A 25,662-nucleotide genomic window follows, 5' to 3' on the forward strand; every position below is an offset into this window, starting at 1 on the left:
AAAAATATGTAATTTTACTTTGACATTTGTATTTGAATTAAAATGGAAAATTAAGAACCAAAAAAAAATGTAAAGTGCAAAAAAAGAAATTTCGGTTAATCGGTTAACCGACACAAATTAATCGGTTTATTCGTTATTTGAAAATCGGCAATTTTGAATTATTCGAACAGTTAACCGACCAAAATTAATCGGTTAACCGATTGAATACCCTATTACTTACTCAACTGCTCAAGGGTTAGCTAACTACTAGGGTATTCGAATTATTCGATTTTTCTCTTGATCGAATAAAACGAATAATTCGAATAAGAGATTTTAACTTGTTCGAATAATTCGATCACACGTTTAAAATTAATCGAATTATTCGAATAATTAAAATTTTTTTAAAAAAGTAAAGAATGAAGTTTTGATGACGGGTTTTTAATATTTTATTGAAAAAATAACGTTAAAGTTAACAATTCAAGTATTGATAATGTTAAAAAACATTCGAAAACAAAGTCCATCATTAAATTTTCAACAGAAATATTCTGATCAGATTAACTCCCGAACAATCTACAAAAAAATGTATTAGCAAACCCTTTAGTTTCTGTTTTGGAGCTATGCTTTATACAATATAAACGTATTAAGAACTTTGTATGTCGTTCTTTAATTCGGGTTTTAAATTGAGTAAATAATTCTTTAGTAAATTAATTATTCACTATTTCTAAATTATTTATAACAAATTGTATTATACATCAAGCTCTATCAACGATGCCGAATCTTTGCTTAATAAAGTGGTCTTGGGGAATAACACAATAAAGGGAATCTGTCCAAAGTTTGATATAATTGTCAGTGAACGTAGCTATGTTGAAGTCAGGCAGTGCATGATTGACGCATTTACAAATACGCAGTTTATTATCATGTTAGACAAAGATGTTCAAAATCATATATAAGACGAACTGCATGCTTTTCTTGCAACAAAACGTTAGTTTGCAATATTTGTGTTTATCATTCGATTTATTAAATATTTTGCAACACTTACGTACGCGGTTAATAACATCACTTATATAAATATATTTTAAGATCATGGCCTTCATCTATTTCAATGTAATCATTATAAATGTCATCCTCAATATCACTTTCGACGACCGTTTCAAAATCACATTCTCCATCACATTCAACTCCACTTTAATCTAAGTTAATATTTTGATTATTAATTGCGATTCTTCTAATATTTCGTTAGCTAAATAAAAAATATTTTATTCCGTACCTTTTATTTTCATTGGTTCAAGTCCTAAGTTAAAAATTTTGAAAGATTTGTTTTTAGAATTGTAACTTCTTGCAGTAATATTTATATATTTATAGAAGGAGCACTCATCTATCGGAACACTCATCTACAGTGATCGAAAGACTCCCTTTATCTTTAGTTATTTGTCGAATTTAAATTTGGAATTATGAAAAATTTTAAGCAATTTAATAAATTTAAATATATATGAACATTTATTCGTTTTATTCGATTATTCTACATAGAATTATTCGTTATTCGAAAATAGCCATTTTAAAATTGTTCGAATAATTATTCGTAAGAAATTATTTGATTAATCGAACGATCATTAGTCGAATGAATACCCTACTAACTACTAGATAGCTCATTATGAGTTCGCTTGATCTTTAATATTTACTCTCTTTCTGATGTTTATTTTAACATCAGTTTTTTCTATAGAAAATCTTGTGTATAACCGTATTTTATATAGAAAATTATGTGTATAGCATTACTTTCTATAGAAAACCTTGTGTATAACTGTATTTTCTATAGAAATCTTTTGTATAACTGTATTTGCTATAGAAGATGTTGTGTATAACAGTATTTTCTACAGAAAATCTTGTATATAACAGTATTTTATATAGAAAATCTTGTGTATAACAGAATTTTCTGTAGAAAATCTTGTGTATAACAGTATTTTATATATAAAATCTTTTGTATAACAGTGTTTTATATAGAAAATTATGTGTATAGCTTACTTTCTATGGAAAACCTTGTGTATAACAATATTTTCTATAGAAAATCTTGTATATAACAGAATTTTCTACAGAAAATCTTGTGTATAACAGAATTTTCTATAGAAAATCTTGTATATAACAGAATTTTCTATAGAAAATCTTGTGTATAACAGAATTTTCTATAGAAAATCTTGTGTATAACAGAATTTTCTATAGAAAATCTTGTGTATAACAGAATTTTCTATAGAAAATCTTGTGTATAACAGTATTTTATATAAAAGATCTTTTGTATAACAGTATTTTATATAGAAAATTATGTGTATAGCTTACTTTCTATGGATAACCTTGTGTATAACAATATTTTCTATAGAAAATCTTGTTTATAACAGTATTTTCTATAGAAAATAGTGTGTGTAACACAGTATTATCTGTAGAAAATCTTCTGTGTAACAGTATTATCTGTATAAAATCATGTGTATAACTGTATTTTCTATAGAAAAATATGTGTATAGCTTACTTTCTATGGAAAACCTTGTGTATAACAGTATTTTCTATAGAAAATCTTGGTTATAAGAGTATTTTCCATTCTTGTGTATAACAGTATTTTCTATAGAAAATCTTGTCTATAACAGAATTTTCTATAGTAAATCTTATGTATAAACGAGTTTTCAATAGAAAATCTTGTGTATAACTGTATTTTCAGTATTTTTGCAATTTTTGTAATGAAATGTTAAATATGAAGTTACAATATTGTAATCAAAGGTTCGAAAGACTTAGGCCCTAATTTGGTAAATCACGTCACCAAAGTGATATTTATATGGAAAGCAAAAACAAAATTTCAAAAATTTTAAAAATTTGTTTTTGTTTTATATACAAAATTTTCAAATTATGAAAGGCAAATCAACGCTTGAATTTTGGTGCGTTTGTTCTGTTAAGAATTTGTATATAAAACAAAAACAAAATTTTGAAATTTTTGAAATTTTGTTGTTGTTTTCCATATAAGTATCACTTTTTTCAAAATCAAGTTAAATTGTATCGCTTACCCCCAGTAACACGAAGTCTGGTTATGTGTTAACTAATAGTTATACTGACAGTTTTCATACAAAATTATTTTTAACCGACAGTATAACTATTAGTTAACGCATAACCAGACTTCGTGTTAATGGGGGTTAGTGCCTCATTTTATAAATCGCAACGACAAACGTTAAAAAGATTTTGTATGAACAAAATTAAAGTTTAAAACATTCCTTTAGAGGTGGAGAACTTTAAATTGGCAGCACTGTTTTCTGTGACAGCTGATCTGACAGTTTTCGGTTCTTTTGAGGTTAGTTTAGTTTGGCAATTTATCATGAATATAAACACGCCAGAGCAACGTTGATGGTTATCCAGATGCGTAATCGTGCTCTACAATTTAACTTGAGTTCATCCACTATATGGAAAATTTTGCGTAAGGATCTTGATTGCGTGCTTACAAGATTCAACTCGTACAAGAATTGGCTCTTATTCCATTTGTCTTAGATTTGAGTGAAGTTTGTTATGAATTAATTCAACAATGAATGGATTCTATTCAAATAAAAGTCTTTGAATGAAGCTAACGAATTTGTTGATGAAATTTTAAATTCTGTATTAAGAATTTAGTGAATTATGCTAAAATTTTAGTATTGATTGTAATTCTGCTTGGAAACTGAGAACAAACCAGCAATAACTTAGTAATCATTTTGAGTTGCTCAATTACTTACTTTTTAATGACTACTACATCCCGTCTGCATTACTTAGAAGCAGTCGTATAATGACTTATCTATTATATGTTATATAACTGCTTACTTGCTCTAGTCATTTGAAAGAACACATTCAGTTTTTACTGATTACGATTTCTGTGAGATCTAATGAGTTATTTAAGTCATTACTTGTAACTAGTTTTAGTGACACTAAAATAATGATATATTTATAAGCTGTTGTGGTAAGTAATTGCCTCCAATGACATCAACGTGCATAAGTAATGACTTAAATTGCTATTGTGTAATTGGTTAAGTTAAAGAATTTAACATTTTAACTCATTACTAGGCAATGAAAGTTTTTGTTGGGAAATTCAAAAACAAAAATTACCCAATAAATTGTTTTACATCATTAACACAAGTATCATAAATTAAAAAAATGTTATTAATGATTTTTTAAAAATATTTTAATTTTGAACAACTTGTAATTTACTGTCCAATCCAATCATAATTTAAAGATACAACATATTTTAACACTTTCAAAATATAATTTTTTAAAAATTATTTACACTAAAAAACTGTTTTGTGTTTAGTAGGACCACCAGCTATTAGTTTGAGTAATATTTCCACAGGTGGTTGGCTGGCTGGCTGGCTCTCAGCAGGTCATTATAAAGATAATGAAAACTCAACAATAATACTGTTGATGATGAATGTGGATGAATTACATTAAATATAGATGTCACATTTTGTATTTCTACAACATTTGCTTTATGTGGTGTTGTACTTGTAACCACAATTTTTCATTTTTTTTTTGCTTAATTTAATTAATTATAAAGCAGCCAAAATGTTTAACAAATAATAAAAACAAAGAAAAACAAAACATAAAAAAGCACACAATTAAATTTAAATGTATTTGGTCATTTGTTCATGGTTGGTTAAATTTTGGTCAACTGGTTAAGCAGTACGTACGACTAATAGCAATTGTAAGTAGCAGTAGTAATAGTAATATCGTGTCAGTTTTGCAGTTTGGGAGGGATTCACATTTAATATGACAAACGATATATTTTTTTTGTCTGCCTGAATGTCTGAGTGACGCCTAATAATGTTATATTTCCTAAAAACAAACAAAAATAAAAGCTTTGTATTTAGAGGTGGTAAAAGTTTAAAGTGAAATTAATTTTGTTTGTTTGTAATTTGAAATTAGTTAATACATTTATTTTGTTGTTTTTGGTAGATTTAGTCATGCCAGTCTAACGAATGTTTTGAGTAATGTTGTATTCATGTACAAATTATAATTAATTTATAAAATTTATTAGTATTCAGATCCAGTTTTTCTACAAATGTTGGGAAATGGGAAATATTAGCAGAGATTATTAACAAAGTTCTGTATAATCTGCTGGCAGGAATTAGGTAGATACAGAGAATATCCCCATTGTTTAATTTAATAACAAACAAATTTCAATATTAATAAGCTTTTATCTTCAGTTATTGGTACTAATATTATTTGTTATATTTTATAATAGTCAAATGTTGTTCTATTTTTATACCCTTCATCATGAGTGAGTGGCAAAAGTATACATAAGTTTTTCATTTACGATCTCATAAAGCATATTGTAGTGCAAATTGCACTATCACTTTAAATTTAACGATTTTAACACGGGTTTCTACATCTAACAGCTTTTGTATAAATTGTCATAAGTAGATACTTGGCAGCACAGTGCTGCCAACATTAACTGTCAAATCTGCTAACATGAACATAAAGGCTGCCGAAGGCTCTAAAAGTGGAACCTTCTAGTTTTGTCCGTTAGATAATTCATGTAGCTTCTACAATGTGGCACTGTGTAGTTTATCATAGGCGCTATAGCGATGCATCGGTGGGAGATTCAAAGGCGAAGACGTACTAATGATTTCCAACAACTTAACATTTAAAGTCAACCGACTCCAGTTCCCGTTTCGTCTTGCCTTTGCCATAACCATTAACAGCATTAGCACTCCTTCGGTGGTATAAGATTGAAACGCAATCGCAGCTAAATAAATAAATAAAGGTTGTTGGCTTCTCACCACCAGAGTCGCTGCAACCTGCACTAATAGCAAACATAACACGCAATTGCAGAGTTGACAAATAAAAGCGTTTCTCCTCCTTTCACCACCTCTCCTTCTACAATCTAACCCCTTTCCAAAGAAAATAACACAATTTATATACAGCCCAATTATGAATAAAAATTTTCCCTTTTCCCATGTTTAAACCCTTCACCTTCGTGAGAATGGTATATAAAAGTTTGTAGTTTCCACAATATAATTTTCCGACCCTATAAAGTATATATATTCTGGATCCTTATAGATAGCGGTGTCGATTAAGCCATGTCCGTCTGTCTGTTGAAATCAATTTTCTGAAGACCCCAGATATCTTCGGGATCCAAATCTTCAATAATTCTGTCAGACATGCTTTCGAGAAGTTTCCTATTTAAAATAAGCAAAATCGGTCCACAAATGGCTGAGATATGAGGAAAAAACCAGGACAACCTCGATTTTTTACCTATATCTGGATTACTAAGACATTAATACAGACAATATGGATATCTAATGATAGATATTTCAAAGACCTTTGCAACGACGTATATAAGACCATAGTAAGTTGGACCTACAATGGGTCAAAATATATTTTAAACCGATTTTTTTTTTCACCAAAAAAAAAATTTTAAAAACCAAAAATTTTAAAAATAAATTAAAATTACAATTCGAAAAAAAATTTTATCTAAAAAATGAAAAAAACAACTTTGGAAAAAAAAATTAATTTTGTTTACCTAAAAATATTTAAAATTTTTATTTTTAAGTATAATTTGGTGAAAGGTATATAAGATTCGGCACAGCTCTCTTACTTATTCCTATTCAAATTCAATGGGAAAAAACTCCAGGGGAACAAACTCCCGGGGAATTTTTTATTCATAATTGGGTTGATAGTGTTTCGGGTGCGAAATAAGGTAGGGGATTCCGTGCTTTACGTTTTACGTTTGTAAGCCAACAATTTTAAATACATAAGTACCTAATTTACATTATGTAAAATAAATGTAAATATGTTTCAGATTTCCAACCAGCACAAAATATTCTAAAGAATTTCTCTTGAACTTGTTTGGGTAGACAGACAGCAAAGTAGTAAATTGTAAATTTTAATTGTTTTTTATGATTCATATCATTGTAGAATTAGCAAGGTACAATTATTAGAAAGTATGTTCTCAATTATACATTCCCTATAACGTCAAACAAAAGAAAATTAAAAAAATATAAAAAGGAAATGCCAAAAAAAAATAATTGAATTTAAATTTTTATTACAAAAATTTACTAACAATTGGAGAAAAACTATATTTTTTTAATAAGTGTGTATAATTTCAGTTAAAACGTAACAAATTTAAAAAATATCGCGGTAACAAATTAAAAAAGTAAAGTGATTAAATACATAGTTTGACGTTTTAGGGGTGAACATTGGAAATTCTCTCTAATAATTGTACCTGGTAACTGATTGTACCATGGATTCATATAATTAATTAAAAAACCTAAAAAGTTCAAGTTAAATGGTTCATAACATTGACTTAAAACCTCAAATCTTGATATCTTCTATCTAAGTACATTCATTCATATGTAGTTAGAGAGAAGAAGAAGAAGTTGGCTTGTTTTGATTTCTATCTTTCTTTTATTCTGTTGTCATATTCTTTGTTTACGAAAGTACAGCCGTCTGTCTGTCAGTCTGTTCGCTTGGGTTTTAAAGACTGCGTTAAATTTGGTTACATTTAAGCGAAAGTGTTTTAACTACAACAAACAATTAAATACAATCTTAAAATACATAAAAAACTTGGTCAAAACAAAATGTATTTCAAATTTCAGTTCGTTTGAAGTACATACTGCTCAAACACACAAACAATAAAAGATACATACATACGATACTCGTTCATACGAGAGTAGCTGTAGATTGTTTAAACAAAGAAAGAACCGTTGTTTTTTTTCTTATTATTTAAATAAAATTGGTTTAATGAAAGGTCTTGGTTTTCGGTTTGTATTTGTTTTATTTATGCGTCTAAAGTTTTGGCCATTTCTTTTGTTATTTCCAGCTTTTGCCTAAAGTTTATACACTTAGAAAAACTAATTGGTAAATAAGTAGAATTTGAAGTAAAATATATTAACAGAGTTCTATTCATATAGTGCTGCCAGCTTTCTTATTTAAATTCCAAGGAATAAAGAAATATAATTGATAATTGGTTCAATCAAAAATAATAAATCCAATCTTCAAAGATAACTCGATACAGTCTTTTGACAGCTGCACCTTGGCAAAAGCAAACTAAGGAGTGAGATCGAAAAAACCTTAACACACGTTTTTCCACACGTATTTCATATTAGGTTTAATGTCAATTATGTTCATTTGTTGTTAATCTGATTAAAATGAGTGACGAGAAAAAAGTGCATACTAAAATTATTAAATATTTTCAACAAAACCCAGCTTGGTCCTACAAAAAGTTGGTCAAAGAATCAAAGGTCTGCCGTCAAACTAATTCCAATGTTATTAAACAGTATCGGGAGAACTTGTCCTTTGATAGAAAACCTGCTTCAGATAGATGGAATGAACCACATTATGTTTCTAAAGTCAATAAATAAAAATCATTTTCAAAGGAGCTCCCAACATAGCCGGTAGGAAAGCATTCCGGTTAGCTCAGTACTCGGACTATTTGGTACGAAAAGTTAAAGCCAATGCAGGTTTAAAAACATAAAAGGGTCAAAAAGTTCCTGACAGGAACTCTGCTAAAAAGGCAAATACAGAGTACGAAAATTGAAGTCAAAGTTCTTGGTATGGCAAGCAATATGCAGTTGCGGCAAAAGAGGCCAAACATTTGTTACAAAGGGCTCTATAAATACGGAAATTTACATCAAGGAATGTTTACACACAAAAGAGGATGCTTTCATTCGTAAGATTCTTAATGTATCCACTTATTTTTGGCCTAATTTGGCATCTTTTCACAATAATGCATTAAACACATTCAAGACAGCAGGCTACCAACTTCAATATGTCAAAAATAAAATGCACACGTTTATATGGAGACGATTATTTTAACGACAGCACAGCTACACGGCCACACGACAACTCATGCCGATGTAGCCGAATTAGGCTAATTTCTATTTTTGTCAACTACAAAACAGAAATAGTGTTGCTAATATAATAAAAAATGTAAATCAAATAAGTGCTTAAAAAAATATATTTTTTTTACTTAATTAAGAGAAGTTTCTGATAACCATATTGAAATAAATTAATAACAGGTACATAATTAATTATGACCATATATATATTTTTACTCAAAATAATTGTTTCAATCTTAATTACTTTGGAATTTTGTACGGTTATTCTTTATTAAAGTGGCACCACTGAATTATAAATCAGCTGTTTACTTTGTTGCTGTCGTCTTTAAAATAATTCAGTAACTGCCACACGAATACAACTGTAACCAGCAGAATTTGTGTTCGTGTAGTCGTGTAGCCTGTTGTCTTGAATGTGTTTAATGCATAATGTATTATTTGTACCAAGAGAGGCAAATCCTCTAAACTGCCTGGAGCTAAGGCCAGCGAAAAAATATTGGGCTCTTGTTCAAAAAGAGATTTGAAGAGCACGAAAAAGGTGTCCAAAAGTGTGGTAGATTTTAAACGGAGATGGACTACCTGTTCGAACAAAGTGCCAAATTCAAATTCATCACTATTGATTAGAACTATAAAAATAAATAGCAAAAGATTTGAAGGTTCGTCTTCACACAGTTTCAAACGCCATTAAACAGTATAAAAAGACTTGAACATTGAAAGAATACCTGGATCAGGAAGAAACAAGGTCTAAGAAGAACAACTCTTTCGAAGAGCACCGAACACTTCTATCAGAAAAGTAGATCGTAATATTAAATGCTCTGATTCCTTTGTGCGCAGAGCTAAGGCTAATGCTGGGTTAAAGTCATATAAAGTTCAGGAAGTTCCTGATCGTAATTCGGTAAAGAACCAGCGAAAAAATTTAAGTAAAATTTTATAAAAAAAAATACACCGGTTGTGTGATAGATGATGAGACTTATGTACTGGCAGACTTTAAAAAACTTCGGAGTCAAGTATGTGGCTGATGGACGAGGTAATGTTCAAGAACAATACCGGACAAAAAAAACAAACAAAATTTTCCCAGAAGTTTCTTGTGTGGCAAGCCATTTGCAGTTTCTTAAAACAGTACAGAGTGTCTTCATATTTCTGGATCGATTTGACATCATGCCACTATGGAAAAAAAGCTCTTAAGTGGTATTCAAACAATAATGTAAATTATGTACCACGGGAGGCAAATCCTCTCAACTGTCCAGAACTTCGGCCTGTGGAAAAATATAGGGCTCTTGAAAAAAACAATTAAAGAACACAGCAAATGTATACCAGGACATGTCCGCTTAAGTGGACCACCTCGTCCAAAAAGGTAATGGAATCAACTACAAAATCTTTAATAGGATTGTTTAGCTGAAAGCCGGGTGAAGAGGGAAAAGGTTGAATAAATTAGAAGAGATATTCAAAAGGAACGAATAAAACGAAAGGATTAGGAATTTTCTAATTATTTGTGAAATTATTCGAATGATGGATTCTTACCAATAAGGAGCAGTCGGAGTAGGACTACGAAGTGCACAGTGGAATCTTAGATTTGTATCTCTCCCAAAAAGGAGTATTTACAACTCTATACGATTGATCTCGTTTAAATTTTACTTTTCTCATGTTCAATCTCATGTTTCCTAATGTTCAATTTATCGCCATTTTTGGTATTATTTACCGCATTCATTTTTGTTCCTAGCATTGAGGTTGGCTAACGTCACCTCTAAAATACCTTTACCCTTGATTAATTGTATTTATTTCAGTGTACAATAGAAGAATCTTTTTTTTTAATTTTCTACTCTTATTAATTAAACGGCCTTAAATATAAACTAGGTTTTTTTATTGGATTAATATTTAAACATTGGCCTTAATAACTTTGATAAAACAAATAATTTTTGATATTTTTGTCTCGCAAAATATTTGTCCAACAATTAATTATATAAATTCATTCATATGTAAATTTCTTAAGAGAGAATAGAATTTAATTTATAATTAATAATATTTGTATTTAATTTATTAGCATTTTTATACAAATTTTTAAAATTCATTCGTTCTTTTTATTTTGCAGACTGATGTTATACACGAATTACGTCCACGATCTATGGATGGTGTTGTTGATTCGGGTGTATCATTAAATGGTGACAGTAGCTGTGGCCCAGATTCAGTGGACCATCTACAAAATCAGCAGGTATGTTGTCAATAATTGTTTAAACTTATTTTTAGATATAATGTGAATTTCTAAATTTACTTTGAAATAAATAAGTCTGTTACATTGTTTATGATAATTACAAACAATAATAACGGTATATTAAAGAATTTTGTTTATTTTATTTAAACAAATCTAGATTTATATATTTTAATACTTTGTGTACCCTTGCCACTCATGGCGAAGGGTATAATTATATTATTATTTGACCTTAAAGAATTTTGAGAGCTTTATATAATTTTTTGAGACAAATAATAAAGTTCTTCTGGGACAAATAATAAAATAATTATCGTCAAAGTGACAGTAACTGTTAAAGGGAATAGCAAATCTGCTTGCGTTAATAATGTCATTCCGCATAAGCCAAAAAGTTATTTTTAACCGAAACTTTTTTAAAGTATTTCCTAAAGTGTCCTACATTTTTTTTAATTTTAAATAAAAACTTAAAATATAATTTGTAGTCGGAATCTTTATTATCATCCGAAAGAACATTATCTGACATTTATTTTTTAAGGATTGTTTCATTCATAGGTGGTCCATTCGTAAGGTCCAATTTCTCCATAATTACGACTCTTTCCATTATTGCTACTGATATCAGATTTTCGACTTTTGACTTCACATAATTCCAAAAAAGAAAATCCAGAGGTATGGTATCACACGATCTAGGCGACCAGAAATTATCTGCTCACCAAAGTGATTTCTCAATAAAGCTATTGTTGCAACTGAATAATTTGGAATCATTGTAGTGAATTGACAATGGTGAATTGTCAAACAATACTGAATAAAAAAAATACAATTTAAAAAATCTCTAAAATAATCACTCTATAGAAATTACTACAGTTCATTATTATCAGGGCAACCAAAAATATGCTCTAAAAAAAGTGTTTTATGCGCATAAAATATGCACTTAAAAACGAAAAATATGCTCTTAAAATATAAAAAATATGCACTTAAAAATAGTTGGTTATTGTTTGATTTCAATGTTTTATTAAAAATAACATAAGAAGTAAATAAAAGTTTGTTTAGTAATTAGTTGCATAATATTGTAGGGAGAGGATATCAAGAATTTCTTTAAAATCTACTTTATTATAATTTGAATTATGTTTCGAAATCACTATAGAGAGCGTTTGTAATTGTTTGGTAAAAAATTGCATTGGATTTTGGAGCATTCATCATATATGAAGATTAACATCTAAATTTGATTTCCAAAATTTAAACAGAATTATCAAAAAGCCTTACAATAGTGAAATGATTTGTTTCCTTCAAACTGCGGAAAAATAAAAAACCTTTTTTGCATTTTTATTACTGGAACTCAAAATACCGTGACATTTTCTATGTTTTTTTCCTTTCAATTGATTGTTTTTTAATGATTTCCTAATATCATTGTTACAATTTGTGTAAATCTATCAACGTACTTTGAACGTGAGATTTTCGATGGATCTTAATATTCTGAACATTTGCTGAAAAGTTGTTTAATTTTGCATTAGTGGTAAACTGTTAATGCCCAACCATAACTGTCTCAAGCCACCTTAAGTTTTTTTTTAAATGTATCCAACATTTTGTTAAGAAGTTTCCCATTTTCTTTTCTTTTAATTTTTTATGTATTTTTTACTATTTGTTAAATTTTGATATTTGTGTGTGAATATTTTTAATTTAATTCAAATATATTGAAACTAATAGGGCCCATACACAACACCATCATTATTGTGCCAGCTGATTGATCGTGTATGAGCTTGTGGTGTGATTATACCAGCTGCTGGTGCTTTATCAAAAATAGTTTGATATTTTTTTGATTGAATATAAAAAATAAAAAAAATTAAATAAGAATGCCAAAGAAAAAATATTTTGGGGAGAATTTTTCGAAGTTTATAAAACAATGCCTTGCCTATGAATTAAAAAACCAATGCTACAATAAAATGGTAGAACTATTGAAAGAGGTGGGCCAAGAGCAAGAATGGTATAAAAATCAACGTTTTTCGAATTTTGGAGTCTTCGTTGTGGTATTACGATAAACTCCATTTTTGGAAGATCAGGAATGTTCCAGAGACGAAAAATGAACCATCTTCTTTTAAAAGTTTAGTGTGTCGTAGTTCTCCTTTGTTTTCTAGCCATTTCATCATGCAAACACGTTTTTTTTTATCATTTTTCGTTTTTGTTTATTATTATTCATTACAAACTTTTCCAAATAATTTTTGGTAAAAAAATTAATTTTGTACCAGCATGCTGGAGTAATGTGTGATTCAAGCTTAATTGCACAATCACTTAATTACTCAATAATGATGGTGTTGTGTATGGGCCCTATAAGATCCCTTAAGTCAATGAAAATTTAATGAAGATAAGTCGATTATGGGTACTCTAATTTTTTCTTTAAGTAGCTTAGGCAAATTATCATTGGACCTTAACAAAATTTTAAAATATAGAAATGAAAAATTACAATACAAGCAATAAAATTATATTTAGAAAACAAAATAATGGAAATAAAGAAAATATGCCACAAAAATATGCAGTTATGAGTTAAATATGCAAAAATATGCTATAAAACGCAATATATGCAAAAATATGCAGTAAAGAGCAAAATATGCAAAAATATGCACTAACAAATCGATGCCAAAATTCTTATAATTGTCTGAAACGGATAAATAACTAACTCATATGTTTATACGATGCACAGCAAAAAATATGATATTGCATATTTTTGGTTGCCCTGATTATTATATTTGAAATTGTTTGCTCTTACAAAGTTTTGAACAATGTGAACAAGTTTAATTGCGAAGTTTCTTCTTTAATAAATTAATAGAAAATAAATAATTTTTAATCAGTATATGGAAACTGCAAATCGGGTCTTAGGTGTACTTAGAAAATTCTCCATATATATTAATTGAGACCATCAGTACAAAAGTGCTGTAACCCACAATTTGTTTAGGTTGATGTTCTGGTGTTACATGCAGTCATTACATTACCAATATCGATTTAAAAGTGGGGTAAGCTACCTTTTGGTATTCAAAAGCAGTTACAGCTGAAAGAAATCGTTTCTGCACAGAGCATAATATAAGAAAGTATTGTAGCAAAAGTAGTGTAAGTTAAATATATCACTAAATAAATAGTTTGGGGTTACACCACTTTTACACTGATAGCCTCAATTATACTCCTACCTTTTGTAAAAATACTAAATATTATTTTCTCCCCTCTATATATTATTCTAGGACTCCGAGGCCAGACGTTTAAAGCGTGGTCATGTTCTAAGCGAACTTTTAGAAACGGAACGAATCTACGTCACCGAAATGAGTTCAATATTAAAGGTAAGTTCAAAGTCTAATGCATTCTAATGCACCAACTATAAGTATTTCTAGGTAATAATTATTTACAATGAAATAAACAAATTTCTAATATTCATTACACACAAATACACAAACCATCTAAAGAACCTGTAAATTAATTACAAATTATAATTTATTATAAACAAATCATCAAACCATGAAATATTTTGTTAAAAGAAACAAACAAAACCTAAAACTAAACAGCAAAAAAATAGTACTCTATTGTCTTAATAATGAAATAAATTGAAAATATTATTACAGTGGTCAGTGAACTACTTTACTGCACACTCGTAATATAATTATTTGATTAGAGGGGGAAAATTAACAAACAAAAATAGAGTTTTTTTTTATAAAATTCTAAACGGTAAAAAATGCAAGTTAAATTAAAAATGTTTAAAGTGGGAAGTATGCCAATGTGAGGGAAATAGTTTTGAAAGGAAAAAACTTAATGTTGGCTCGCAGCGGCTTATCTTGTCAGTTTTAAAGTGGGATATTTTTGAATCTAATTGAGATATTTTTTTGTAAGACCAAAAATTAACTTATCTAAACAAAAAAATATAGCTCGGAAAAAACATGGATCAAATTGTTCCTAATATTTGCAATCCTATTAAAATTTTGATATAAATTTTAGTTTTAGAAACTCAATGAATATGTAATATTTAATAAAATCTTTATTTATTAACGAAACTCAATGAAATTTTCAGCGTTTTTTAAGTTTCTCATTCTTAATAACAAGGTGTAAAAAAACTTGTCAAAAGGTCAAAGGGAATCCCGCAATTCCTAAAATTTGGAGCGAAAATCCCAAAAATTGTATTTTTTACAATTTTGTCTATAGGGTCCACATTTCCTTCGGGGCTGGGAAAATACTTTAGGGATAAATAGGGAACACATCATGGTTTCAAAACTGCTTTCCGTTTTCTGATCCCTGCTTTGGGATTTTAGAACATGTGGCCCAAAGTTGAAATTTTGATAAAAAATAGGTCAATTTCCAAACGGCGTAGGGCCGACATGTTCGAAAAATAGAACATGTTTTTTATACCAAAATGTTCTCCGTAAAGAAACTTTTTAGAAAAACATCAAATTGTTATATGTTCTTAAAGAAAGTTGTTTTTTAATAAAAAAAGAGTTATGTCACCTTTTTGTCCAAAAAACAGCAAAAATATATTATATTTTGAATTTTTAAATTGAAAATCTGTTTTGGATTCGTAATTGATATTGCTCTGAAATCTTTTGTATGTTGTTGGTAATTTAGTTGTCTAACTAACAAAAAAAATTCGAGTCCATTCGGTCCAAAAGTGCGCCCTATATTTTTAAAAAAGCGGACCAAGGTACGGCAAAATTTTAAAATTTAAATTTTGAAATGCCTATAACTAGGAAATTATAAGAGATAAATAGCACACGCAAGCATGTTTTTTCATCTAGCCCAGCGCTTTCCAAAAATATAAAAATGGCACGTGTTTAAAAATTTTACATGTCGAAGGTACCCTACTTTGAGCCCCCATAGCGCCGCCCCTGGATTATTTGTAGGGCCCATTTTAATAACTTAAACTCGAATACTCCTTGGCTACAGCCAACTCAAATTTTATCCCGATCGGACCAGCCGTTTAGAAATGCCAGATTTATTTCCAAAAAATTTCGATTCTGCCCCACTGTGCATCGCCAAGATGGCTGGTACTCGATTACCAAACTTTCTGCGCAAAAGATCGATTGTTTGATGAACTGTGAGACATGGTGTTCCAATCTAAGATTACGAAGTTCAAATGTATCATTTCAGCCTATAAAAAGTCTTCAGTAAGCTGCATACTTTCGGTTCACACAGTACGACGACGACCATGATGGTTGTCCAATAAATAGAAAGCCAACTTAGGGATTTGATATTCTCAGTATACAATAAAAATGCCAGTAATTCCTTTAGCTTCATTCAAGAGATTATAATTGATAAACATTAATTAATAAAAGAATTCACTCAACCTTTGAAAGATTATTTTTTTGTTATTGGGTGTATGACTTAAAAATGCGGGATTTTTTTATATATTTAGCTTTTATTTTGAAACATTTGTACAATATAAATTAATTCAAATTATTGGCCATTGTCAGCTATCACCTCTTGCCATATTTCTGCCAACATATGGATTCCGAGCCAAAAAACTGTTCATCTTTTGAGGTCATGATACTACGCTTGAATTTGCAGATACTCTCTCGCAAATTCAAGCGTATCCCAGAGAGAGCGTTCTTCACCGATCGAAACAAATAGAAGTCAGACGGGACATGGTCTATACTATATAGGTGAAGCAAAACTTCCCAATCACTTCATTCTAAATACTTGTTAACTGGTTTTGCAACATTACTGTTTCGTGTACAGGTTCCATGTGATGGTCTGGTCAGATTTCAGCAGGTCATAATATATAGAACCCTTTTGGTCCCACCAAATACAGATAATTACCTTAGCGCCATGGATATTTGGCTTTGGTGTCGATTCGGGTTATCGTAATGGATCCAGTTTTCATCGCAGAAAGTCAGTTGATAAAGAAGAATTTCAGTTGAAGCAATCAAACTTTAGTTGCCCCTTCTAAAATATTGTAGCCACAACTGTAAAATTCGGTCACTAAGGCAGAATAATTCGATTGGCAACAAATTCGGTTGCTATCACGCCCGAAAACGTTGCCTGAGTACCTCCCATTGTTCAAGCACTTGTTAAGTTTTACAACAATCTTCATGGAATTCTTGGTCTTCAAACTTTTTTGGCAGGCCTGGCGATCATTGTCTTCCGTGAACCTGACAAACCATCTAAAGCTGTATTATGAGGTAACGTTAATTACGATTATATCGCTATTTTAGCGGTAACGGTAGTAGAGCTTTATTTTAGGGATAACAGTAGCTTAGCGGTAATGTTAGCTAACCTTGCTATTTTGTAAAAGATTAGAATTAAATAAACATTTAATAATTCAATAAAGAACTAATTTTATAGCGTCTTAAAATTTAAGCAAGATTTTAAATTACTGCCACTTGTGCAGTAATGTGTTGCAAACTAAAAACAAAACAGTTTGACAGCTGACATTTCGGGGTTATTAAAAATTCATTGTTGAAGAATATTAAAAAAATAATGAAAGTTTGGCGAGCAAAATCATCCCAAGCTATGAAGCACATTTTCACTTTGATAGCTTTTTTAGTCGTCAAGATTTCCTCATTTGGGGTTCAGAGAACCCATAAGCGATTTTTTAAAACTTGTATGGTCCATCATAGGACCATACTCCTGGTCACGGGAAATCTCGTAATATATGATTCAATACAAACATAATAATTTAAAGAACAAATTAGTTTTCTATTTACAGTGCACTCGCGATAATATGAACTAATTAAAACCAGGCCAGTTCACTTTTGCAAGATTGTTCATATTTCCGAATGGCATCTAATTCCCAACTACAGCTAGGGAAGTTCAAAAATTGTTAAGCTGTTGAATTAGAATTTAGCCACTACCCTGTTGATTTAGATTTCAACTCTGTGTAGATGATACGTTAAAAAAACAAAAGTAAGCTGTTCATATTTTAAAAAGCATTAAAATATGAACAGCTTAGTTCACAAAGTTCATATTTTAGAGTACCCTATGGAAGTAAAAAGTGTTCATATTTGGGGGTGTTCATATATTGGTGTGTTCGTATTATCTGTAATTCAAATCTTGCGTTAATTTTGGGACACATTACATTTAAACTAAGAAATAAAGCCTTTGAATTAATTCCCTATAATGTTGTGATTGAGAGATCAAATTGAATATAAACGAAATTTGAAAGAAAAACCAATAATGTCTATTGGCTAACCTTCTCTCCAGCTAAAGCTTTTTTTTCATTTAGAGAAATAGTCTGCACATGAATGCCTACCAATAATAATTAGTGCATTAAATACTTTTAATAAAACAAAATACAAAAACAATACAGAATTTTTTTCCATTTAATTTTTTTTTAACTAAACAACTATTTGAAAATAATATAGATGATTTATTAAAAGACAGTTAAAGAAAGACGGACTTGTTGAGAGTTGGCTGGTAAGAAAGTTTAGCATTCGCGAATTTTCAGTCAAGGCAAACAGTTGATTTTGGTACATACAGAAATTTCATAAAACGATACGAAACGAACACAATGCGTTATGGTGGCTATGATTTACAAAAAGCTTCGAAAGCTGCTGCTCCTCCCAATCAAGGATCATTTCATTTGAAAAAAGTGCAAAACACAGCCTGTCAAATAATGGGGAAATTTAATACAAAACTACACGATTCCATTAAAAAGTTATATCTAACAAAGGCAGCGAATTTGGAAGCCTCTCGTAATTCTCCTTTATCGTTTCGAGGCTCGTTATTCGATTCGGAAAACTCGTCGGGTCACATAAGACGTATTGGTTCAGTGCGTTATGATGAAAATGATTTTCGTCCCCACTTTGATATGAACGAGTGTAAAGATCATCATAATTATATCTTTGGCACGAATGTGTATAACTTTTCCGCTCGTAATATTTTGAATGGCAAATCAACTATAAAAATTTTAAACACATTTAAGGAAATAGAGGAAAGTAACTCTTTGGAATCTATAAAGTCGGCTAAAAATAGTTTACAACGTTTAAAGGATGAACGAAAAACTATATTTAAAGAACTCTTGGAACTATCAAGCTGTGACGAGTCATTGGAATATCGTTTGGTTAAAGACTACTTGGAGTGCAATTCATATTCGGAAATTGAAAATGACATAGAGTTTAAGGATTATTTGCAAAGGAAAAACTATACAGATATTTTATCATATCTAAACGAGTGTCAAGAACCCAAAAGTTTTACCTCCATATCATCATCTGTGGCTAGAGCTCAGTCAGCTTTAGGTAAAGGTTCTTTGAATAGTTTAAAACTTTTGTCAACACCCAAGTCATTAAAAGAACCCAAGAAGACTCCCGAAGTGGAGTCACATGTTTGTCATGCCTGCCGCTCTACTTTACAGTCTTACACACCTTTTAATCATACAACTTTGAAAGCTCCCAAGCAAAGAGATGTGGAGGAAAAACCCAAATCCAATATATTTTCCACTTCGTACAGGGAAATATTAAAATTCTGTCATGAATTCTTTGAGGAAAGTTTTAAGCAGAATAATTTTGAAATGCCCAAATTCACCTTCAACAAGTTTAAGGAACAAAAGTATGAACAGATCTTAAAGGATTTTGTTTGCCAACAGGGTTATGAGAGGGTGGAAGATTATGTGGAAGATAAATTTGGTAAATTTATTGAACATGAATTGAGTGCCTATTGTAAGGACTTAAAAACATCAAATGCCCCAGAATCTTGTGATGAAAATTGTTCCGAATGTGTAATGTTTTAGGTTTATTGGAAGAAAAAGAAAACTTATTGATTTGAAATTCTTTATTTTTAGGGTTACTGCGATCAAATGCATTCGGAGGAAATGATCCATTTAGTACCGGCCAGTCTTCAGGGCAAAGAAGATATATTATTTGGCAATTTACACGAACTCTATACGTTTCACAATGATGTCTTTCTCAAGGATTTGGAGAATTGTATATCAACCACGGAATTGGTGGCATTATGTTTTGTACAAAGGGTAAGTTTTTTCACTATCCATTTAACAAAAACTTTGATTTAATATTAAAATATTCTTTAATTTATTTTTAGCGTGATACTTTTTATCGTTTATATTCCTTCTACTGCCAAAATATACCACGTTCAGATCGCCTGCGTGAAACTTTAGTTGATACCCATCTCTTTTTACAAGAATGCCAAAAACGTTTAGGTCACAAGCTACCGCTAGCGGCCTATTTGCTAAAACCTGTGCAGCGTATTACCAAATATCAATTGTTACTTAAGGATCTGTTACGTTTTAGTGATAGCGGCAGTTGTACCAAAGAATTACAGAAGGCTTTGGACTGTATGCTGATTGTTTTGAAATGTGTCAATGATTCAATGCACCAAGTGGCTATAACGGGATTTCCGGTGGGTTAAAATTTAATTTATTTTTATTTTCTTTTGAAATTTATTTAATGTTTGTGTATTTTTTATCTTATATTTTTAGACCGATTTATCTCAACAAGGCGAGCTATTGTTGCAAGATTCATTTCAGGTTTGGTCTGAATCGAAAAAAGACTTACGTCTGCGTATAAAACCTCAACAAAGACATATATTTTTATATCAAAAATCTATGTTGTTTTGTAAGCAAACTTCGAAACCGGGCCACAATAAGAGCACCTATCAGTTCAAGAATTACATAAAGGTAAGTGGAATGTATTTCTTTTTTATTTATTTTTATAGTAAATAGATCTGTGACTAATTAATAGCAAGTGTTAGTTTGAGCTTATTTATTTTGCCAAAAAATAGTTTTAGGAGACAATTTTGTGAACAAGTTGAGTTAATTCAACAAGAATAACAGTAGTGCGATTCACTAACTTTTATAACGATAATCGTATCGTTAAAATAAATATAACGAAAATTTATCGAATTTGCTATTCAGTAACATTTTTAACGACATTCGCTGTCGGTTGAAGTCAGCTGTTACTTAAAGCTGTTTTTTTTTCGTTATGTTAGCGACAATAATTTAAATTGTGTTTATTTAATCGATAAAGTGTATTTGCAATTTTTTCTTCGTCATCTTTTGTAGCTGGAACTATCGTAAAAATAATGGAAACACAATTTTGTTTACTTAACTTATTAATATTTACAATAAAATATAAAAAAATAAGCTGAAAAATAGGGGAATTTGAAGATTATACTACTAATTATTCACCTGGAAGAAGTACTTATTTTTGTTCGCGATGTCCCAAAAGTAATCCTTTACATTTTGGAAGGAAATAAGTTGTTTTGTTAGTAGAATTATTCATAAAATTATGTATTTACTAAAAAAAAATAAATAAAGTAAGTCGCAGCCAAGTGTCGAACCAATAACCTTCCGATTGCTAGTCAACGTTGTACTCACTACACCACTGGTTAATTATTTTAATGTGTGTCAAATAATGGTTTTCAACTTTTTGCTTATTTTGATATTTTGTAGACAGAGATGTCATATCTTAAACAATCGTTAAAAATAAATTACTGAATCACACTATCGTTACTGCAAGCGATTATTTATGTCGATAAACATTACGATTGTCGGTTCGTTAAAAGTTAGTGAATCGCACTACAGGAGAATAACAGAAGAAGAAGTTGTTTCGATTCCTCACACGTTTCGTAGATACGCATCTGACTAGTCCATCTGAGAAAACGTCTTATCATTACAATGTCTAACGGTTGTTGTTGTAACAGCAGTGATTTTTATACCCTTCACCTTCGTGAGAAGGGTATATATAAGTTTGTCATTCCGTTTGTAATTTCAATTTCCTGTCTGACATGCTTTCGAAAAGTTTGCTATTTAAAATCAGCAAAATCGGTCCACAAATGGCTGAGATATGAAGAAAAAACCAGGACAACCTCGAATTATTAATCCAATTTTTTTTTCAACAAAAAAAAATTTAAAAAAACAAAATTTTAAAATTTAAAAAAATAAAAAAAAGGAAAAAAAAAATTTAAAATAATTCGAAAAAAAAATTTCCAAAAAATAAAAAAAAAATTTGTTTACCTAAAAATATTTAAAATTCGTACATATTTTGAAGTATAATTTGGTGAAGGGTATATAAGATTCGGCTTCGCCGAGAGAATTCGGGTCATACCGGTGCGTCGAACCACTTATATTTACTAAGTTTGATAAATGTTACTGCTTCTACATGAGAAAACGAAGGTTCTCCCAGTAATAGATCACAACATTATGTTGACTAAAATGTTCCTCCTCTAATGTGATCGGAGGAGTCATCCTAAATCCGATATCTCACAGCTGGAGTCTCCCCGTTCTATAATATCTTTCAAATGCTTTAAATACTTGCATAAACACATGATCTCCAATGATACGATTATTTTAAAATCGTGAATGTCTCGCCTACATCGAACCACTTTGTCATCACTTGAACCCCTGCCTAAACTACTTTTGCTCATGTAATTTTTTTGGCAGTGTAGTTCTGGCACTGCTGAGGAGCAACAGATGGAGCAACAGGCTATTGCCTACTAGTCCTACTAAACCTTGTAGTTTAAGCTTAGCAGGTGGTTAGGGTCTCCATGATACTCCATAAGTAGCAGATACAGAGACATGTCCGTCTATTTGTTGAAATCAACTTTTCGAAGCCACCAAATATCTTTCATTATAAGGAGTGAGATCGAAAAAACCTTTCCTTGAAACTTTAAACCCAATTGTTGTAAATCTGATTAAAATGAGTTACAAGAAAAAAGTGCGTACTAAAATTATTAAATATTTTCAACAAAATCCAACTTGGTCCTACAAAAATTTTGCGAAACAATCAAAGGTCTGCCGTCAGACTAATTCCAATGTTGTTAAACAGTATCGGGAGAACATGTCCGTAGATAGAAAACCCTGGCCAATAAATAGAAAGAATTTTCAAAAGATCTCCCAACACATCCGGTAGGAAAGCAGTCCGTTTAGCTTAGTACTCGGACTATATGGTATGAAAGTTAAAGCCAATGCAGGTTTAAAAACATACAAGGTTCAAAAAGTTCCTGACAGGAACTCTGTTAAAAAGTTAGAGACAAAAGAAAGTGCATGGAAATTGAAGTTAGATTTTATAAAAAACAAGAGGTAGAGCTATATTCGGCTGTGCCGAATCTTATTATACCCTTCACCTAATTATACTTCAATATACAAATCTATATATATTAAAATGAAATGGTCCATGTATGTAATGTCATCACGTGAAAACGGCAGGAGCGATTTGGCTAATTTTTTTTTATTCGATTCGAAATTTTCAGCATTGGTTTGTAAAGAAAACAAATTCAAAAATTCCGGGAAAAACTCGAAATTCTTTCTTTTGTGAGTCCAGCCAACTGTAATAAAAAAGCTCCCTAAAGTATGCAGTACAAATTTTGATATTTTATTTGCAAATAAATAAGAACAGGCTGATGTGAGTGGGTTGGAGAAACTTCAAGAACTAACATTAGTAAATGCTACCGGGCGATGCCGGGGGGGGCGATCAACTAGTTTTAAATATTTTTAGGTAAACAAAATAAATTTTTTTTTCCAAAGTTTTTTTTTTAATTTTTTGTAAAATTTTTTTTTCAAATTTAAAATTTTTTAAATTTTAAAAAAAATTTTTGGTTTTTAAAATTTTTTTTAGCTGAAAAAAAATTCGGGTTAAAATTTTTTTTCGATTTTGACCCACTGTAGTTCCACCTTTCTATGGTCTCATATACATACGTCGTTGCAAAGGTCTTTGAAATATCTATCATTAGATATCCATAGATATAGGTCAAAATTAGGTAAAATATCGAGATTGTCCTAGTTTTTTCCTCATATCTCAGCCATTTGTGAACCGATTTTGCTGATTTTAAATAGGAAACTTATCGAAAGCATATCTGACAGAATTATTGAAGATTTGGATCCCAAAGATATCTGGGGTCTTCAGAAAATTAATTTCAACATACAGACACACAGACGGACAGACCGACCGACAGACAGACGGACATGGCTTATATATACTTTATAGGGTCGGAAAATTATATTGTGGAAATTATATATACCCTTCTCACGAAGTTGAAGGGTATAAAAATATGTATTTTTATGTAGCTGATGCTGGAGGGAATGTTGTAGAAAATGTTTCCCAAAAAGTTCTTGGTATGACAATCAATATGCAGTTGCGGCAAAAAATTTGTTACAAAGGGCTCTATAAATACCGAAATTTACATCAAGGAATATTTACAAATGAGGACTTAAGACTTATTAATTTCTTCACTTATTTTTGGCCTGATTTGGCATCCTTTCACTATGGTAAGCAAGGACTCGAGAGGTACAAGAACAATAATGTGGTATTTGTATCATGAGAGGCAAATCCTCCAAACAGCCTGGAGCTAAGGCCAGTGAAGAGATATTGGACTCTTGTTAAAAGAGAATTGAAGAGCACAAAAATGGTTTACAAAAGTGTAGGTTTAGTGGTTTATTTTTTATTAACATTTATGTGTGTTAAGATTTTTTCGATCTCACTCCTTAGCCCTCTTACTTGTTATTATTATATCTTATAACAGGAGCCGAATTAATAATCATATAAGGTTTCGTTCGTATCGAACAAATTCAATTAACATGAAATGTAGTCGATTTCTTGTTCGAACAAAATTATTCACCCCTATCGGCAATAACATGTGAAATTTTGAACCCATGAAATATCCATTTCCCTCGAAGGGAAAATTGCTATCGTGATATTCCCACGAACTTTTCGTTGACAATTGTTTACAAAATTCCATCTAAAAATTTCACAACATGGGGAATTTTTTCACGTGAACAAAGTTGATGGACGATAAAAGGAAAAGGGAAAATATTTCATGTGATTACAATGAACAAATTTACGATAAATTTTACTCCTTCACAAATGAGTAATTCCGCCTAGATCATTTTAACCGACTAATTAACCGATTAATTATAATTTCATATCTTTTACAATAGATGTCACATATTGGTTTAACCGAATCCGTTCGCGGTGATACAAAACGTTTTGAAGTTTGGTTACAAGGACGTCAAGAAGTACACACGCTGCAAGCACCCACAATTGAAATCAAAAACAAATGGGTGGCGGAAATCAAACGGGTCCTCCTCAATCAATTGGAAGAATTAAAAGGTGAAAAAATCAAACAGTACGGTTTAAATCACCGGGGTCTACGACAAACCACCTCTTGGGATACGCCCAACATAATAACGTCACAGCGAACTATAAGCTGTGATGCCTCATCCGAATCATCCAATCGCAATTCGAATTGTAGTAGTAGTGATGATAATTGTATAATAACATCCGGCCTGCCAATCAGTAGTAACATGTCAATGACTTCGGCCACAAGCACGACAGAGAAAGAACACAATGAGGCCTGTGGCTGGAGTTCGGATTACTCGAATAGTGAAGATGAAATGTCAATGATTGAAGACAATAGTACACCGGTAAGTTAGTTAAACATTTTAGCAAGTATAACAACATATTTTTTTTTTTTTTATTATTATTTTCAAATTTTAAATTTTCCAAACAAATTGGTATTGGTTGTTTTAAGTTTTGTGTTTTGTCTAAATTTGTTTAGTTAATTCGTTATTTATTATTTTTTATTTTGTTTTATTATTTATTTTCATTTATTTTTAAATGTTTTAATTCATTTGTCTTATTTTTTTCCATATTTTTTTTGGGTTTCTCTTTTATTTCCATGCACCAAATCAATAAAATATTAAAAAAAAAAAAATAAAACACTTCATACCAATAATTC

At 30.4% G+C, this 25,662-nt stretch overlaps 1 protein-coding gene across 8 annotated transcripts in view; it reads left to right on the forward strand.

Annotated features, from left to right (window-relative positions):
• Positions 1 to 25,662, forward strand: part of LOC135961080 (guanine nucleotide exchange factor DBS) — a 272,808-nt gene that overhangs the window by 237,031 nt on the left and 10,115 nt on the right. For all 8 annotated transcript variants that reach the window (XM_065512551.1, XM_065512554.1, XM_065512553.1 and 5 more), the window contains 6 exons: positions 10,900 to 11,019; positions 14,238 to 14,333; positions 19,754 to 19,939; positions 20,011 to 20,328; positions 20,408 to 20,605; positions 24,863 to 25,348. In XM_065512551.1, the coding sequence (XP_065368623.1) occupies positions 10,900 to 11,019; positions 14,238 to 14,333; positions 19,754 to 19,939; positions 20,011 to 20,328; positions 20,408 to 20,605; positions 24,863 to 25,348 (1,404 nt within the window). The remainder of the gene's footprint in view (positions 1 to 10,899; positions 11,020 to 14,237; positions 14,334 to 19,753; positions 19,940 to 20,010; positions 20,329 to 20,407; positions 20,606 to 24,862; positions 25,349 to 25,662) is intronic.

This window comes from Calliphora vicina, chromosome 5 (assembly GCF_958450345.1).
Source record: "Calliphora vicina chromosome 5, idCalVici1.1, whole genome shotgun sequence".
In the NCBI taxonomy this organism is placed as follows: Eukaryota; Metazoa; Arthropoda; class Insecta; order Diptera; family Calliphoridae; genus Calliphora; species Calliphora vicina.